Below are 20,305 nucleotides of genomic sequence, written 5' to 3' on the forward strand. Positions count from 1 at the left end.
TAATGTTATTGAGGTCAATATAGCGTAGGAGCAAAAAAAAAAAAAAAATTCTGCAAATTTAACAGTCTTTATGCTTTTTTAACAAAAAAATCAGAACCCAAAACCCCAAAAATCCAAACACAAAACACTTAGGAGGTGTTTTGCCAAAACCCATTAGAACCCAAAACCTCAAGGTAATCATAACCCAAAACCCATAACCCGAAAAGTGGCCGGTGCACATCCCTACAGTTTATTAGGGTGGCTGGTGTCATAAAGAGTCAATATAACTGTTCAAGTGCTTGTTGCCAATTTGGCTTTTTAGCTTAGAGGGATTGGCAGACAAATTTCACTCTTTGATACAAATGCAAATATATGTGTATTCTAATGAAGTTTTGCAGTCCTTTGGCCAGAGATATTCGTAGGCCCCATAGCAAAACTTTGTAAGGGCCCCCTATTTAGAAACTGATGGTAATACATGTATGTAAAACATATTACTTAGACAACAAAGATGGGCCCCCTTCAGCTCTGGGCTCCATACCTATGCACCCCTGCACCTATGGTAGTTACGCCCTTGCCTTTGGCATTGGCAGTGTCCAATTTTCTGAATAGACCATGACAATATAATATGATATATATAGTACCTTCAGGAGGAGGGATCACAGGTCTATATGAACGGTAAGGATTTCTAATAGTTAACATCTGCACATGAAACAACAGTTCTCATTCTGTAATGCTGGAGATGTCAACTGAATAATTATTTATTATACAGTATACTGAGTGTAAATTTGGTCATGAATTAAAGGGGATTTAAATAACAATTTAAACTAAGAATCTACATTATATTATAAACATCAATAAAATGTGCATTAAAAATGGGGATTGCAATATATTTGCCCTTAGTCATTGAAAAACCCACGTATATAATTACTACAATACATTTGTCAAATGAAGGCATTAAACGCTGTCGCTGTAACTGTGGAGAGACACCGCTCGGCTAACTTTGAATTTCTTATGGTTAAGTGTATATGGTTAAGTGTAGACCATTGTATTTGCCACGGGAGTGTGCAGAGTTTGTATGTTCTCCCCGTACTTGCGTGGATTTACTCTGGGTACTCCGGTTTCCTCCCACAATTCAAAAATTAACCCAAGAATGTCTGTGTGTGCGTGTATATATGGTAGGGAACATACATTGTAAGCTCCACTGGGGCAGTGACCAATGTGAATGTTCAAATATTCTCTGTAAAGCGCTGCGGTATATGTATGCGCTATATAAGAAATCTGTTAATAAATAAATAAATATAACAGCAGCCTATATCCCTCTTGATGCCGTTGCTATGAAAAGACCTGTAGCAAACAACAGACTGTTCATCCAGAGGCTGCGTTTATAGTTACAGGTGATTTTAATCATTCAAACATAGACAGTGCTCCCTAAATTCAAGCAGCACGTTTCCTGCAATACAAGAGGAAACAAAACTGTGGACCATGTTTACACAAACATTGTAGGAGCTTATCAGAGGTGGAACTATACATGTAATACATGTAAAGTATTACGCGTCCCCTCGCGGGGCTCGCTGCGCTCGCCACGCTTCGGGCTCGGTGGCTCGCTGCGCTCGCCACACTATGTAAAATCAACTCCACGCCGACATGGATAGTGGGGGTATGAAAAGGTTGGAGGACGCATACCGCCGCCCCTCGCGGGCTCGCTGCGCTCGCCACGCTTCGGGTTGGCGTTGATAGTGGGGGTGGTGTGGGGGTGCATTTAACATTGTAAGTACCCATTAGGGTGCTTATACAATTAAAAATCTTATAGGGGGGCCAATTGACCTTGAAAGCACCCATTAGTGTGCTTATACAATTTAAAATCTCATCTCATCTCATCGTATGCCATTGTATGCCATATACAATAGTATACAATTTTAAATTGTATAAGATCCCATAAGATGGAAATCGTGGGAGCCGTGATAATACACAAGTACCCAAACACTTATTATGCTTTCCTCCAACCCAGTGGAGAGCAGTCACCCTTTACGTGACGTCAGTGAAGACTGACTTAGATTTGTGAGCACTGTGGTAATAATTTGATGGTCGGCGATCATCGAATGTTCGGGGGCCGAATGCGGCAGATACTGTATATTCGCTGGGTATCAGGGGATGGGCCCCAGCAGGTGGTGTTATATGCCTCGCTAAGCAGAGAAATACCGCTGCTTATTGAGTCAACCAGAATCAGGCCCATAGCCCGTATCAGTGACTGCAATATACTACAGACAGCCATCTACTACAGCCAACATTTATGCCCACCATACACTTCAGACAACATTCCTAACCACCATACACTACAGCCAGCATTTGTGACCACCATACACTACAGCCAGCGTTTGTGACCACCATACAGTACAGCCAGCGTTTGTGACCACCATACACTACAGCCAGCGTTTGTGACCACCATACACTACAGCCAGCGTTTGTGACCACCATACCCTACATCCAGCATTTGTGACAACTATACCCTACAGCCAGCGTTTGTGACCACTATACAAAACCAACCGCATAAGTGACTGCCATAGGCAGTATCTCTGACCCCCATATAGTGCAAAGAGCATTAGTGACTGCCGTATACTACAGGAGGCATTTGTGACTGCCATATATTAGAGAGAGCATTTTATTTATATAAATAGTAATAAATAAGTAAAGCAGCACTTTATATAAACATGTGAAAAAGTGAAAAATAAATATTTAAACCAATTTTTTTTTAAATCTTTTCATTAGACTGTAATGCCTTGAAAAATTGGCTCTAATAAACTGTTTATTTTTTATTTCATATGGACCCTGAGCGCCATTTATTCTTGTATTGTTTTGACTTAATATATTAATTTGACAACCCCTGGTGCCAATTAGTAAAATAAATGCTGGCAGATTTGCATTGTGTGTGCATATATTTGTTATGAGGTGTGTGTGTGTGTGTGTGTGTGTGTGTGTGTGTGTGTGTGTAGGGAAGTTAACAAATAAGGAATTAGATTATATTGATTATATTTTACTTTTGATGCTATGATATTTTCAAAGGGAGGCATTTTAAAATCGGTAATATGAATTAATGTGAGCTCAGCAATCTAGTAATAAACCAGATTACCTCTCAGAACTTGTGTCCAAGTATAAGAAAGCTGGATTCTCAGAAACACGATCCCCCCGCAGCCCCTTCCCCTATGCATGCATAAACCACTGCGAGGACCACGCAACTTAGCCAGAGAGCGCTAACAGCATTTCAAAAGTGTCCTCTGTGCCCGCGGCCTGCAAGCCAATCAGGAGCAGCCTACAGCCGTGGACATTACTAGTGCTAATAAATTATTTGTACTAGTAATGTCCACAGATGTGGGCCCTTTCTTTGCCATGAGCCACAGTGTCATGCATTGTCTGCACCACCAGAAGTTCTGCCTCTGGAGCTTATAATGTGACTGCACTCTCTCATCTGGGATTGTTTGATCACCTTTCTCTGTTTCTAATACCTAAGTACTCTTCACTTACTCAACATGTTAAGCTATTAGTTACAACCGTCGAAGTGTGGCCAGTTGGGACAGACTCTGTACTCCAGGACAGGTTTTTATATATGGACTGGAGTATGTTTGCTTCTCAAGCTACCTGTGGCTCTAGCGTGGATATTGATAAGTAAACCTCTTCTGTGTTGGATTATATTAATACCACTATTTATTAATAGTGTTACATGGAAGTAGATTATTGCTTACCCAAATCAGAAGTTGAGGATGAATAGGGAGCTACGGCTCCTACTGAGAGTTCATAATATCGCTTTCAGAAGGGTAGACATACAACCCTATTGTGCACCAAGGGCTAATTTGAGAGAGGTATTATTAAGGCCAAGCACTGCTACAAGCTGAAGGTGGAAGAACATTTTTCTAACTTTGACCCCCGATGCTTGTGACAGGGAATCCGGTTCATCAGTATTATAAGCTTAGCAATAGCACTCTGGAAACCACAGATGTCTCCTTATTAACTCTTTAATTGCCAAGTGAATTTGTCAGAACTGGTGTGAGAATTGCCAAGAAAATCATTTTATTCAGCATAATGACCTGAAATGTTTACCTTATATAGGAAATATAATCTTTTGTTTTATTAAACACCATTTTTAATTTGAATTTATATAACAAATGTGAGCGACGCTGGCATTTTTAGCGGATATTTCGCTTATCTCTCACAGAGATGTTGACACTCATGTTTTGCACATCTCCCACAGAGATGTTGGAATTTTTTGTGGGCATTTAGCTTCCTCTGTTACTGGATTGTATGTTAGGTCAGGAGTAAGGACATATCTGTTCCACTACCAATACACTTAATACAGGTGTACCACAAGGCTCTGTACTGAGTTTATTCCTCTACTCCCTCTTCACCTACGATTGTAGGCCTGCAAATCGATCTAATTTTAATATCAAGTTTGCGGGTGACACAACGGTAATTGGCTTCATCAGTAACAATGATGAGACAGCTTACAGAGAGGCGGAACAACATCTGGCTGTCTGGTATGCTATTAATAACCTGCTTCTTAATACCAGCAAGACAAAGGAGCTTATAGTAGACTTGAATAGATAGACAAGAGGTCAGCATGACTCCATTCATATTAATGACATAGATGACATAGATGTTGGGCATGTTTCCAGTTTTAAATTCCTGGGAATATAGATTTCAGAGGACCTTTCATTAATAATTCCATTTTAGTAAAGAAGGTTCATCGACACCTTTTTTCTGAGCATACTGAAGAGATTCCATGTTTATAGATATTCTGAAGAACTTCTACCGTTGGGCGGTTTAGAGTATCCTGACCAGTCATGTTACAGTCTGGTATTGGGAATTACTCTGTCGAGCTCCGTAAATTGTTACAGTGGGTTGTGAAAACCGCCCAGCAGATTATAGGGTCTTTGTTCCCAGCTGTTGAGGATGTCCAGAAGAAATGCTGTTTGCATTCTAAAAGGACTCCTTTCGCCCTGCTCAAGGATTGTTTGCGCTCTAGCCCTCTGAAGGTCACTTTAGGTGTAGAACTAGAACCAGCAGATTGAAGAATATTTTTTTCCCTAGAGCTGTTTCATTATTAAATTCTGCCCCTTGTTGACTGTTTTTTATTGCAACCAGTAAAATCTTGCTGTATATTGTAATCTGGTTGGATGCTAAACTACATTTTGTTGCCTTGTACTTGTACATGGATAATGACAATAAAGTTGAATCTAATCTAATTTAATATTAATCATTGCACATTAGCCTTCCCCACACAAATGTAATAATAGTTAAGTTTAGTTTTATTACATACATGTTGGTTAAATGGCTGTGACGTAATCTAATTATTTCAGTGTTCCAGGAAAATAAAGCCATAATAAAGCGGTCATATTGTCACCTGTAACTTCAGTAAAAAATGATTAATCTGCTCAAAGGCAGTACTAATAGGATTGAAGTGATCCGCCGAGCATGACCTGAATAGAGGAGCGCAAATGATAATGAATATTGTGCTGTTATTGAAACAACTTTCTAAGGCATTAAAGTTTCTTAGCAAAATTAATCAAAAAAAGGATGCCTGCTTGCTGTTTGACATTAGTAATTACTTCAATTTACATGGCTGATTGCTACATAGCAGCTATTAGTCAAGTCCTTTTCCAATTGCAAGACAATGGCAAGATTAGATGTCTCCTGATTAGGCGGGGTCAGTTTTGTAGATATTCACAGTAGAGACAAAAAATATGCATTGTATATTTTATTTAAATATTGTCTTGTTTAATTCAATGCTTGAGCAGAGTATTACCAGAATAAATATGGATGGACGGCGATAAAGATGCTGGAGGTCGAAAGGCCGTCAGTGCCATTGCAATGGTCACAATAATGACAGGGTCTGGATGAGTTTGCTTAGCTTCTCCATCAACCCCCCTACCCCTCACTACAAGATGCCTAACCCCTCCACCTGCAATCTAATGTCAACCCTCCCCCCACAGCCTAATCCCAACTCTACCTAATCCTAAACTCCTGCCCCAGCCTAAATTTCCCCCATTACCCTTGATTTCAGCCTAATTTTCACCTAATTTTTCAGCCACTTTTTAGTGCCTAAACCTAACCCTCTCTCCCTGCAGCCTAACCCTAACAGTCCCTGGCAAAGGGCCCAATTCAGACCTGATCGCACAGCTGCAAATTCACACAGTGGCTAACTATCGATGGACTGTGCATGCATATAGCCACAATGCACGTATGCGACGGTGGCCACCAATGAAGTCCTGCTACAGTACATTCTCTATTTGTAGGCCATTCACAAGGTGATTGATAGGAGTAGGTGACTGGGGGCGGCAACTGGCTGCTTCATGGGCGTTCCAAGAAAAATTCTAGGCATGCCAAAAAAATGCTGGGAGCAGGTGTGCCAAAGCGTTTTAGAAAGGGTGAGTGATGTCAGCTCCATGCCGGTTATGCACGTTTTCATCGTAGCCTCCGAGGAAGTCCCTGGCTACTCCTGGCTACACCTAGCTTGTAATGACTGGTGTCCAGTGGAAAAATCATTTGATGACGAGCCACTAAGAATTTTGCTCATAGCCAAGTCTTCGCTATGCGTACACATACATTTACAAAGCGTACACATTAATTCACAAGACAGGATTTCACTATAGCAGGACGGCGTCTACCTGATCACTGTCCACTGCACATTTGCGGCCATGGTATCGTGTCTGAATTACCCCCATAATTACGATTGAGATGCCGGCTGTAGCGATTCCAGCGTCGGCATTTCGAGTGATGTCAGGATTCCAGAGCCAGTGTTGTGGTCGTCTGCCGGTGCAGGTATTTCAACTGCCGGCATCACAATGACCAGCATGCTGAATGCATCCTGTTTAAACACATAATGTACATTAATTTCAGATCTTAACATTATATGAGCAGCTTTGCATGCCACAGCGCAGAATCTCTCTATGTGATACTTTTGAATGAGACAGTTCCAGACCCATTGGGCACTAGGCAACATATGGTGCCAGCCTGGTGTCCTGGTCCCGGTACATCGATGATGTCCTCTTTATCTGGAGGGGAGAAGAATCTACCCTTGAGACCTTCTCAAAATATCTCAATGAAAACAATCTGTCCATTAAACTCACATTGGAAAGTAGCAAAAGTGAGGTACACTTTTTAGACCTGTCCCTGTATGTAGAGGATAACCTAATAAAAACCAGGAATTATGTAAAAAGTACGGATTGCAATTCATACATCCCATTTGATAGCAATCATCAAACTGGAAGAAGAGTGTCCCTAAGAGCCAATTCTTCCAGATACGGAGGAACTGTACAGACCTGGCCACATATAGGGAACAGGCAGAAGTTAGGAAACAGCAGTTTGTTGCAAAAGGTTATGACCCGGTGCTAGTTGAAGGTGCCCTACAAGAAGGAGTAGAATTAAATAGAATGGTCCCTGAAGAAGGGCCCAAAGAAAAGGAAAGAAAATAAAATGGGTGTTCCTTTCATTACTAAATTTAATTCTCAGCACAAACAAATAGAGTGTATTATAAAAAAAACATTGGGGCATCCTTAATAGTGACCCACTTTTGGAGAAACACATAGGAGCCACTCCAAACTTCATTTATAGGAAATCTGAAAATATTAAGAATATGGTGGTACACAGTGCTATTAATACACCTGAAAAAAACGAAAAGGTTCCACCGATGTGGTACCTGCAGTATATGTACGGTATGCAAGTCCAAAGATAGAAAACTTTCGGAGTATAAATCCAACCAAACAGGGAAGGTGTATGAAATAAAAGATTTTGTTACCTGCAACACTAAATACTGTGTCTATTTATTGTGTTGCACATGTGATAAACAATATATAGGTAAAACCTCCAGGGCTTTGAAAGTATGCTTGGGGGAGCATGTATGTAATATCAGGAAAGGGATGGAGACTCATAGCGTGTCTTTACATTTTAGAAATGTTGATTGGAGTTACCCAGGACATATTAAATCATTTTGTGGCATTAAATTGGTTAATCCCAATTGGAGGAGGGATGATAGGGACACCAGATTGTCTCAAACTGAAATGAGACTAATATATGATCTTAAAACTTTGATGCCCAAAGGTTTAAACGCTGATTTTGAGCTAAAGTGTTTTTTTATATAAATTGCCTGCATTTACTGATCCATATTTTTTATCTAATTATGTTGTGTGTAATGGAAACGGACCAATTATATACGCTTATGACTCCGATATCTGAGTAAGCATGCAGTGGAACGCATCCTAAGAGGTGATCTCCAGGAAGCAATGCAAAGCTTGCGTTCCATGTAGTAGCGCTGACATCCTGCTGACCGGAAATGACGCGCCGGGTGGTGACCCGCAGATGCGTCTCATAGAAGGGAAATGACGTGGCATTTCCGGAGACACACTGTGTCACAGAGATCCCGGAAGCACTCCTCTGGACGGACGCCATGTAATTAAAGAAATATATGGAATGGATCCCTATGGTGCCGCGACTGCACGCTATTTTCTCCCTCTCTTGTTTTTATGCTGATACCAAAGGGGACAGTGAGTTGTTTAATGTTTATAATTATGTGTATAGGACTTTGTATTTTTGTGTATGTTAAGAATTTTTTTAGCATTGATCTCTGTCGGGTTTTACATAGAACCATATAGATACAGGTATATAAACCCTGCCTGTGGACATTTTATTTGTGCTACATCCTGAGGAAGAACTTTGCCGTTCGAAATGCGTTGGTGTTTTAAAGGACTTTTACTTGGACTCCCCATCTTCCCTCATCCCTAGTACCATTCTTGGGATTAACTGGTTGCTGCCTATTCTCATTCCGGGTGAGAGGACAGAAATGCAGGTGTGGAAGTGTGGGGTCTGCTGCTGTTTTTTTTATAATAAATTCATATTTTACTGGTGGACTTGCCAATTGTGTCCTGTGGATAACTTCTTGAATAAAGAAACCTTTTGGATGAACATAGGGACCGCTCCCTGGGTGAGTGTCTATCCTTGTGTTGATTTAAAGACGTTTAAAGATACCTAGATGTGAACATCTCCTAGTCAATCTAGGTAAGTTTGTGGTGGCCGTTTCACCATACTGAATTGGAAGTTTCAGTCTGTGTGTTAGCCTAGAGAAATTTTCTCTTTTCCTTCCCGTGTGTTGGTGAACACCTGGAAATGAGTCGTCTATCCTGAGAAAAGCGCTGTGGAGATTCACCCTTGTGAAATTTACTGGGCAACATGGTGGTTTGTTCCATCTCTACTTATACAAACACAGCTTCCAAGATATAAAACACTGATTGTCCATTTGGCCCTGGGCAGGAGCCTGTGTTGCCTAATGGATGCTCGGGCTACGAATGCTTGGACTGTTATTTTTGTTCTTGCCATGAAGAGAGATAATTATCTGATTGTGGGTTTTTATGCCATACAATAAGAACCAATAATTCACCTAGATACTGTCTAAAGCGTAGATGAACATGGATCTGACCTTTGGTTACGGAGTGAAAAGAGCTATATTAAATGTAAAACTGTTTGCAGCTGAATCAGTGAATGTATGATCTTGCCTTTTACATTTTGTTGTAAGGAAAAGGGAGACTTAGGGACCTATGGCAGTGCACGTTTTTACAGTATTATGGCACAATTGAGTTAATGTACTGTTTATTTAAGCCGTGCCACCACTATAACATGCATGTACAGTATTTACAACACTATGACCTATGATACAAATAAGACTGCAAATGTAGATACTAGTATGATTCCCCCACCCCCTGCATATGTAATGTCATGATGTAATGAAGTGGGGATCAGAAAGCTGATCACCATATCCTAAAGACATGGCTTGTTGGCTCTACAAACTGCAGGGGGTCATGACAGGCACCATGCAAGGCAAATATGGGCGGTACCAGGGTGGAGCCTGTGCCTCCTATTCAGCCTTGTGCCCTGGGTGACAGCAATCCTGGCACACCCCAAGTACAGCCCTGAAATACAGCAATCTATGTTTGCAATTGCTTTACACTTACTGCACACTTTTTGAACTTATAATCAATGGCGCCAAGAGAGTATGCATGCGTTGGAGGTGGATGGTGGGGTACTAATTATCCGGGTCCAGATCTGATGGAAGGGTCGAGTGGGGCCCCCATTATCTGACAGCAGCTCTTCTCAACAAAGCACATGCTGATATGTGCTGGGCTGCAGTGTGGCCAAAAATGTGTCCAAGAATGTGCTAAAAGGGTGCATGACCACGCCTCCTGCAATTAGGCCGATCCTCCCTGAAAATATATGGGCCTGGCCAGACTCTCTACTGTCCTGCTTATAAAATGTCTAGAGCAGTGCTTCCCTAACTGTGTGCCTAGGCACCCTGGGGTACCGCTAGACTCTTTCAGGGGTGCCTTGGGTTAATTTAATTATTTCTTTCCAAATATACCAATAAAAAACTTTTATCCTAGGGGTACCATGAAATAAATGTTTATAGGGCACCGTGATTTAAGAAAATTTGGGATACACTAGTCCAGAGGTTGTATATGCTTTGTTAGAGAGGTAGGTTGGAAACTGTACATATATGTTATTCTGCCCAATTACTGTTGGTTTTACTTCTTTCCTAATATGAACCTACTTATACGCCATTCTGAAATAGACAAGCACACATTTTTTTTTAATTCAAAAGACTTCACTGCCTTTTATGCAAAGCTAAACCATTTATCATGCCAGCTGTTTGTGCACTGCTATTTCTACTTTCCTTTCTTGTCAAAAGCCTCACTCCAATTAAAAAATGCCAACGTACCAGGTGGGAAAATACATATGTAGGTGATCTGCAGGTAAAGTAATGCAAATTTACACACAGTGACTTCAATAATAATTATAGGGAGAAACATCTTTATTTGCACCAGAGATGGAACTATTGCCAATGCATTACACACAGGTGGCCCATAAACAGCCAGGACCTCACATCCTTAAAAGTATTTGTTTCTTTGTAATAAAAAGAAATAAATAACAATTTGCATGATTGCTGATCTCTATCCCCCATCTCTAGCAATGCCTCATTTGTCAGTCTTAGACAAGAGATGCTTCAATGCAGAAGTGAAACGACTCTTCTGATAACCAGCAGTTATTGAATCTGGATGAACAAGGATATTTTCTCAGCAGGATGCACGTAATATGGGAAGTGCTCTGAACAATCAGTGTGTCTCAATGCAGGCAACCCCCCATTGGCCCCTGGCGGCGGCACCCACCCAATGCTGCAGCACCCACCAATGCTCTGGGTGATACACATCTGCCAGCAGTGCCCCCCAAAGGGAGGAGGTAGGATCAGACTGTCAGTGGCAGTGCCGTGGAACTCAGCCCAGGGAGGGCCTAACTCCAGCCCCAGGCCTCTCTATCTTTCCACAGACCTCAGTGACTCTCTCCCCCCAGCCCCTCCCCCCATACCACCACCACAACCCACGTTGGCTCTATGCTGGTTACCCTACAGGAAGATGGCCTGTTGAGGCCTTCAAGATGGCGCCGCAATGGCTGCCAAGGAACTGTGCACTCAGCTATGTAACCCTGTGTCTTTGCTCTACTGTTCCCTACCTGGCTGCTGCAGCGACCAGTGGTGCCACTGATGGCTGCCTAGGCGCTGTGCAGCTCAGCGGGAATGTGTTCCCTGTGTGATAACTATACTGTCCCTGCTTATATTGTTACCCACCTGGCTGCTGCAAGGACCAGTGGTGTCGCTGATGGCTGCCTAGGCGCTGTGCAGCTCGGCGGGCAAGTTGATTCTGATTTATGATATGGTAGTGAACTGTCATTTGCTGTGGGACCATGTAAGAAGCAGTATTGAAAGGACTGCCACAATCCCAAGGAGAGATACACGGGTTGAAGAGGACACTTTCCCTAAATATACGCATACCTCCCTATTGAAAAGCACTACATGGAGATCATAGCTCACAACTGTCCTAATTTTCTCATTGACAGTCTGTTTTTATGGGGACTGTCCCATGTCCCACCCAGGGGTGGCAGTGTCCCATGGTGGTGTAGGTAGTGATTGAGACCCCCCCCGCTACCCCCTACTCTGCATAGCAGAGCAGTGGGGGAATAGATGCTGTGTGTATGCGCATAACGTCTATTCACTGCAGAGAGGCACAGCGGGCATGGCCAACCACTTTCACAGCGCTGGTCACGTGAGAGGCGCTGACCAACAGCAGCAAAATGAGATGTGGTCTCGGGAAACTCCGCAAGCATTGGACATCCCCTCTGATCAGGTGGCCCTACCCTCTAATTTGTCCCTCCTTCTCCCAACTAAATATTGGGAGGTATAAGGAGATTGATATAAACACCCATATGCATGGACATGTACTGCTACATCTGAGAGTCTGAGAGGAATGTCATAAAATGACTTACATCCAAATGTAGATGAGCCAGAAAGCAGTTAGTAAGAACTACTGTGCAAGATACTGGAGTGCTAACCAGACCAAGCAGGGAGCCTCTTACAACTGTTGCCATCGTGTGGACACCTGTGCATCTTTAACTACATCTGAATGAGGCTATCGACTACAATTGTTGCTAAAAAGTGGTAATTATATCACACCATCTATAATAATTCATAACCCATCGCTGCAATATTGCATTGACTTTTTTTCATCTACTAACAAATTCACCACTAACCTATGCTGTTTAATGGAGCAAACCAGATGCACTAATCAATTAATTAAATGTTAACTATAAGGACTCATATCTTTATCTAGATCCATTTGTTACTACGGTATGTTTTTTTCCTCTCCATATTTTATTATTGAACACGGGTTTTATCTCATCGACCCAATCACTTAGTATCTCATTGTATTCTAGAAACAAGATACAGCTAAGAAGGAAGAGCTATTATTTTTCTCTCCCAGGAATCTGTGGGATTTCTGAGAAATTTCTCTGAAGGTATAATCACTTCGTAAATTTATTTACTTCAAATTCACTTTGATCGGTGTATACTTGATCTTTTACAAAATACTTTTTTTCACTTTAAATACCCTTGGGAAGGTTTATTCATATCTAGAAAATCCAGAAAATTTTTTCTATATATTTCTATTTTGTTCACAAAATATTTCTTGAACTTTCCTTCTATTAAATTTTTTTTCTTGAAAACCTCTTGTCTTGAAAAACCTTTTCTCACCACCACCCTGTTTTCTACCATCATCCTTCTTCTTCCTTAAGAACCGATCATCTCATGATCTTTTTATATTTTTCAAAAGTTTAATGAATCGCCAGTGAAGCTTTAATTCAATTTTTATTCATTTTTATTTTTGTATTCATTATGTATATTAAAATGTAGTACTTGTACTTGAATTTTTAGATGTATCATTGTATTCCCCTGATGAAGTCATTGTAGACCAGGGGTCCTCAAACTATTTAGCTCTGGGCCCCCATCAGACAATAAAAATAATTACAGGACCCCAGCAATTTGCTACAGAATGGTCCCCACACATGTGAGGTCAGCAGACAGCACATACATGGCAGTATTGTGAAAGTACAACATGACGGGAGGAGTCTAAAATAACAGACAATTCAATAGACTTCTTAATTCACTGACTGAGATTAAAAAACTCATCAGCCTGATGGTCAGCAACATGGAGTCGCGACCCCATGCTGAGAAGGCCGGGACCCACTTTGGGGTCAGGACCCACAGTTTGAGAACCACTGTTGTAGACGAAACGCATTGGGATTAGCATGGGAGGAAAAAAGAGGATGATCCTTGTTGGAGGTTACAATAGGAAGGTTGAGGTTGGTGAAGGTAAAAACACAATTCAAGTGCATAGTCTGGAATCTGATCCCTAGGAGAGGATGGGCCCTCAAGCAGTAGGGACAACTGGGGGTTTCCCATGTACCCTTCTGGGCCAGCACAAAACTGCATAGAATGGATTGCTGTGAGTGGAGTGCATAGATTAAAAGTACTAAATCTGCTTACATGTTCTGTATATGAATTTCTCAGTATCTATGACCTACGGCAGAGTTTTTACATTTGCCAAGGAGTATTTTAGATTTTAAGACAAAAAAACACTGATACTATGATAATCCTGATCTATGTGATTTGTTTTCTACTTCTCTGTTTTATGAATTAAAACTGATGCACTTTTATCTCACAGAGACATATGGTGTTATTTTAGTATCTTCCTGTACCTAGCTACAAAGCAGAAGAATGGCTATGTGTTTAGAATACAAAGCTCTCAATTTCTGCCCTTATCCACTGAGTGCAAAACACTATAAACCTTTCCACTGCATATTAATGTTTTTAAACATATTGGAAACATACTAAGAGAACAAGAAACAACCTCATAGAAACAATTTGCCCATATATATATATATATATATATATATATATATATATATATATATATATATATATATATATATATATATATATACATACATACATACATACATACAGTATATATGTACACAATATGGAGTTGGTACAGATGAATTTACCTCTGCATGTATGATCGAAGTAGTGTTATTCCCAGGAGAAAATACATCATGATGGAACAGACCATCATTGTAAGCCCCAGGAGTATCGCTCGGTCTTCTCCTGCTTTTAACGCTGTCACAGTTTTCCTTTTGTCCAGAAGGTCATGGTCCTTGATTTTTTGGTAGAAATTTCTAAAAATAAAATGATAGATTTTTTTCCATAATGTAAATGACACATCTATACAAAGGTAAAAGCTAAGAACGTTTCCCTGTTATATTTCCATTTTGTAAGAACAAATACAATGCTGTGCAGAGTTAAATACCGTTAAACGTCATACTTTCATTAGAGACCAAATAACAACTGCATTTTAATGTCATTTATGGATGTATTGAATAACTAGCCTGACTCTTTAGGACAGGGATTTCCAAACACAATAGTGTCAAGGCACACTAGCTGGGTTTATCTGTCCAATATGTGTGGTGGGAACCAGAGCCGGACCTAGCCAATTTGGTGCCCTAGGCAAGATTTTGGCTGATGCTCCCTAGCTGACATTCTCACCACCACCACCACACTTAAGGCCCATACATACTGGGTGATTTTGGACTGAAAAAAGTCTAACAGACTGAACGGCTTTTCATAGCGACCTTTTCAGCGCATCGATTTCAATGTTCAAATGACCAGTGTGTGTGCACCTTTTAATGGGTCAATCCAATTATGCACAAAGACATCAGGAGTGCAAGTAAGTGAAACTATAAGTCACACTTACAAACCATTGACTTGTGGATTTTTCTATGCAGCCCCATGGGGATGCAAGCAGAAATCTGCGGGTCAGAAACTGGCCCTAGGTCTAATAAGCACCCTGTTCAAGAAATATTGGAGCACCTCCCTCATTCAACATCCATACTTAAACCATACAGAAAAAAAACACATGTACTGATAATGATAAAATATCAGCCAAATGCAGAAAATAAATGTACAGAGAATGTACTGGGCATTCCTGAGCTCTGAAAAGGTGTGTTACCTCCCATAGAGACAGTCATTTTGTGGTGTGTGTGTGTATGGCACTCTATCTCTCCTCCAACATAATTGCCATGGTGTATTGTACACTATATATTGTATAGAGAAATACAAACTTGCAGCACTCAGTGAAATGTCACAAACGAATCATATATATCATGTATATGAACATGTACATATACAAACACACTTGTTTTGAAAACATTTGAAAAAAAAACCCCCTGCATTTGGCAAATTGCCCATATATATTTTTTCTTTTAAAGATTCTTTTTTAAAATCTTACTCTAGACGGAGTGGCACTCTGCGTGTTGGTCAGCCCATGCTCCTAGTAGGGGAGGGGTGTGCATGAGTGAGTGGTGTCTGTCAGACACCATAAGAGGAGCATCTGCGTGAGGGCATGCTCAACAGCCCCCTCTGCCATATTTGCTAGTAGTGGCAGCTAGAGATGGGTCGTTCGCAAACGAAGCGGGTCTTTTGAACGGATCCCATAAAAGACTGAGGTAGCCGCCGATCCCAAAAAGGTGATCCGTCGTTCTTTTACTTTCAGTTTTGTTTTCCATTACAATGCATTTGCCTGAGCTCAGCACTGCCACCTGTGGCACCTGAGATGTACTAACTCTGGAGACTGAGTGCAGTGCTGTGACTGCAAGTGAAAGAAGGAATAACAAGGCTGCTGCTGCTAGGGATGGCCATCGGTGCAGACACCATCGATGGTTGCCATCGATGGCGATTCTGCACCCAGCCATCGATCAGTGTTTTACTCGGTTATGTATGTTCTTATTTGTTCAGCTCACTGTTTAAAAAAAAAAAAAAGTTAAAAAAATGGCAATAAACGATTGTAAAACAAATTATGCTTCGTTATTATCAAATTACCCTCTCTTGCAAAGCGAGTCGTTGATCCGGCTAAAGGATACGGATCTTTTCACTGACTGATCTGCTGGATCCCAGCTCTCGCTAGTGACCCGTTTTGCCCATCACTAGTGGCAGCCTTTCTCTCCCGGAACATACACTTACTTGTAGCCAAGTGAAGTCTCTGCACCCAATCCCACATTCCCTGCCAATTAAATGTAAAGTTAGTTCAGCTCGGCCGCACTACCGGATGCCGCCCTGCTCAGAGTGACATGTTTATTAATGGCAGCAAGCAGAGCCTCTGCACTAACTCTGCCAGATACATGTGCAGAGGCTTCACTCGCTGCCAGTAATAAGTATGTTGCTCCGAGCGGGGCGGCCGCTGGTAGTGTGGCCGAGCTGAACTATTTAGAAGTTTTTTCTTGTCTATTTTGTATTTGAGGACGGCATCCCTCTACCAGAAGGCAGCCATCTGTACGCATCACGGCACACCTGTCCCTAGCGCTCAAACTTTGCTGCTATTTTTTTGTCCCTTGATTTAGGCTCAGGCAGGCAGACAGGTCAGGCAGTGGGTGCCACAGAAACCACCAATGTACACATAAGCCTCCCCTAGGCAGTGCAAATGCCCTAGGCAATTGCCTAGTCTGCCAATGCCTAGGGCCGGCTCTGGTGGGAACAAAAATCTGGCAATGTTTGTAAGCATATGATGATCATCCATTTGCTTCCAAACACTGTAAAATAGACAATGGCCATTCAGAGAAATTGTTTACATCCTTTTGATTTAACACATTTGTTTGAACACCCGTTTTTGTCCATTTTGCAGTATTTGGGACATATGGTTGATTTGCTTGTTTCCATCAGATATATTGGACAGATAAATCTTATCTATGTGTACCCACACTTGTCCGACTTAACCTATGGACAAGTCGGACCCAATTTCCCCTGAGCTCTACATTTGCATGATGTCTGGTAACAGGTTAATTAAATTTTATCCAAATAATAACAGGTCAGTTCAATTTTATCCAAATAATTATTAGATCAATTACATTTTATCCATATAATTAGCAGGTCATTAAATTTTAGCCAAATAATAATAGGTCAATTAAATTTTAGCCAAATAATTAACAGGTTAATAAAATGTTATCCAAATAATTAACAGGTCGATAATATTTTATCTAAATAATTAGCAGGTCAATGACATTTTAGCCAAATAATATTAGGTCAATTAAATTTGAGTCAAATAATAAATCCCAACAAGTTCCAAACACCCCTACAGCCAACATATATCATACACACCACAATAACTGTACATGATCGCAATAACGAATTATGACAACACGTATACACAATTTACTATATACAGTCAATTACATTTAATCCAAATAATAATTCTATATTGCTGTGCCACAGACAATGTGCAAGCGATTAATAAACTTAAAACCCGTGTGAAACAATACCAGGAATCCCCATGTGATTGACTCCCCCAACTACCTACCTGAGTGCAATACCCCTCCGAACTATACCTATATAAAGACATCTTAGAAGACATATATCACCCTTAAAAAGTCTGCCCAGGCTGAAATGCGTTTGATGTAGATCTGATGAAATTTTGCTGAGGCAACAACATCTTACTAACCCAGCGACCTCATTATACCTCCAGCAGGAGGACAGGAGAATCTGTGAAGCAGGAAGTATAGCTCCGGTGAGAGCACAGCGAGATGGACACCAGCATCCAGGGGCTGCATCACAACCGTGTTACACACCAGGACTACGGGACCACCATCCCCTGTAACACCTCCAAATGAGTGATACTGCACTGGACTAGCCATAGATCCTACAGTTCATTACTTACGATAAACACACTCACTATATACATCCATACTTGGAGAGGTAACAGTGAGCCCAACCTACAAACAAAAGTTGGACTAGGGGTCCCAGATCTTAAAATGTTTTCATAATCAGTGTTTTCCATATTCCGTTATATTGCAGACTGGCTATTAGATTTTTAAACTCTCTTACCTTGATAAAGCACTATTTGCTCCCTTTACTCCTTGTGCACTTTTACATACCTCCAAAATGTTAATACTACCTACAATTTTTATTAATCCTCTTTTTAGAGATCCATATTTAAGCTTGGATTCTTATAAACCATAAAGTCAAATTTATTTAGCTCTATTCACCATATATTACTATTTTTGGCAATCTTTTTATCCCTGGTTTGCATAACAGACAGTTCTCATTGTGGAGATCAAAAGGTTTTATGCAAGTGACACAGGCCAAATGTAATAGGGTGAGAGTTTCAGAAAGTGAGAGATTTTGGGAGAGTTTTCCCATGTTTTTTAAAGCAGCAATCAAGTACACTGCAAAATCAACCTGGTTTTGCAGTGTAAATGATTGCCGCTTTAAAAAAAAGGGGAAAACTCTCCCAAAATCTCTCACTTTCTGAAAATCTCACCCTATTACATTTGGCCCATAAAGTCCTTCCATTAACTCAAACAGTGATAACATAACAGACAACTGTTTTTATATGTACCTTTAACTGCCTTATCACACCACATGGAATTCTTAGTAATTGTAAATGCTGCCCCGCTGCCGCAATGAACACACCCCCTGCCCATGTGCATTGCTGCAAATGCGATCGCAGCCATGCAAATGAGGGGAAAAAACATTCAAATCCACTCACTATTGAATAGTTTTCCCCTCTCTTCGGAGCGCCCAGTAAATCTAGACTTACTCAAGACTGCGATGGCCATGGGGAGAAGGAGGGCTTGGAGGCAGGAGGAGTTGACTGGCACAGGACATAAGTCAACATTTACTTTCAATTGACACCTCTAAGGTCTGGTGCAGAACTCATCTTCGTTGAACTAAAGATATTCCTTTATTATCAGTGGATACCCTGCTTTCTAACTCATTTACATATGAAATATCAAAGAACAGCTAGCCTGCAGGAGGTGCATTTCAGAATAATCTACAGATCTTATTTGTCACAACATCAACGTAGTCATAGGACAGCCACAGAGTCGGGGACTTACACCAAATGTAAACATCATACTGCTTCATTTTACTATTTTGGGAGTGTACAAAAATTAGACAGTTCTGGAATAAGGTACTCTTCTTTATACATACGAACTTACAGCCAACACCAGATCCAATAGCCTTACTACTTCATTTCAAAACATGGGATCTAGGCCCACACAAAAAATCTATACTACCGCTTCTAGTGGGTATGAGGTCACTGGGTAGACAATGTCTAGGACGACAGTCACTAAGTCGACCACTAAAGGTCGACAGTGACTAGCTCGACACCTTGAAACGGTTGACACCTGCTTATGGCCAGCATAGCCTTGGTCGACAGGAATAATGTTGACATGAGTTTTTCATGTCCCCCCCCCAAAAAAAAGGTGGTTATTCATACTTTTCTATCCAAGTGAGCATAGAGTGGGAATACAATAGTGTGCCGAGGGTAGCTTGGCATTGTGCCCGAAGTGGACGCAGTACAGAGACATAGACACCAAAAAAGTGTAAAACTCATGTTGAGCTTATTCATGTTGACCATAAGCTTGTATCGACCTTTTGACCTTTGTCAATGTGGACCTTGGGTATGTCGACCATTTCAATTATTTCAAGGCGTTGACTTGTGACCATTTGTGGTCGATCTAGTGATTGTTGACCACTGTCAACCATTTATACTATTTGTAACTCTTCTAGTGGTGATTCTTATTGTAGCTCACAAAGCTATCTTGTACAGTAAGTTGGATAAAGAGGACTGCCCCATTATTTACTATTGTCAAGAGCTCACTCCTGCATTTACTGTGCTTTGATAGACAAGCTACACGCCCTGATATAGAAATGGGAGCCCTGCAATTTTATACTAGATGGGAACCATTTATTAACACTTTGGATTCCCACAACCAAACTAAAATTTTAATATTTTTTGAAATAATGGATTGGTATCTGTTATGGCAGATTTTAAAGGTTCTTCAATGACCTTGCTTTTTATATATTATATTATATTATTTTTATTTTAAATATACATATATAGTTTATCTCAAA

The 20,305-nt window shown here is 40.8% G+C and overlaps 1 protein-coding gene across 5 annotated transcripts in view; it reads right to left on the bottom strand.

Annotated features, from left to right (window-relative positions):
* Positions 1 to 20,305, bottom strand: part of KCNMB2 (potassium calcium-activated channel subfamily M regulatory beta subunit 2) — a 521,316-nt gene that overhangs the window by 32,263 nt on the left and 468,748 nt on the right. For all 5 annotated transcript variants that reach the window (XM_083177718.1, XM_083177719.1, XM_083177721.1 and 2 more), the window contains one exon: positions 14,407 to 14,577. In XM_083177718.1, the coding sequence (XP_083033844.1) occupies positions 14,407 to 14,577 (171 nt within the window). The remainder of the gene's footprint in view (positions 1 to 14,406; positions 14,578 to 20,305) is intronic.

The sequence above is a fragment of the Crinia signifera genome, chromosome 3 (genome assembly GCF_055691185.1).
Source record: "Crinia signifera chromosome 3, ASM5569118v1, whole genome shotgun sequence".
NCBI lineage: Eukaryota > Metazoa > Chordata > Amphibia > Anura > Myobatrachidae > Crinia > Crinia signifera.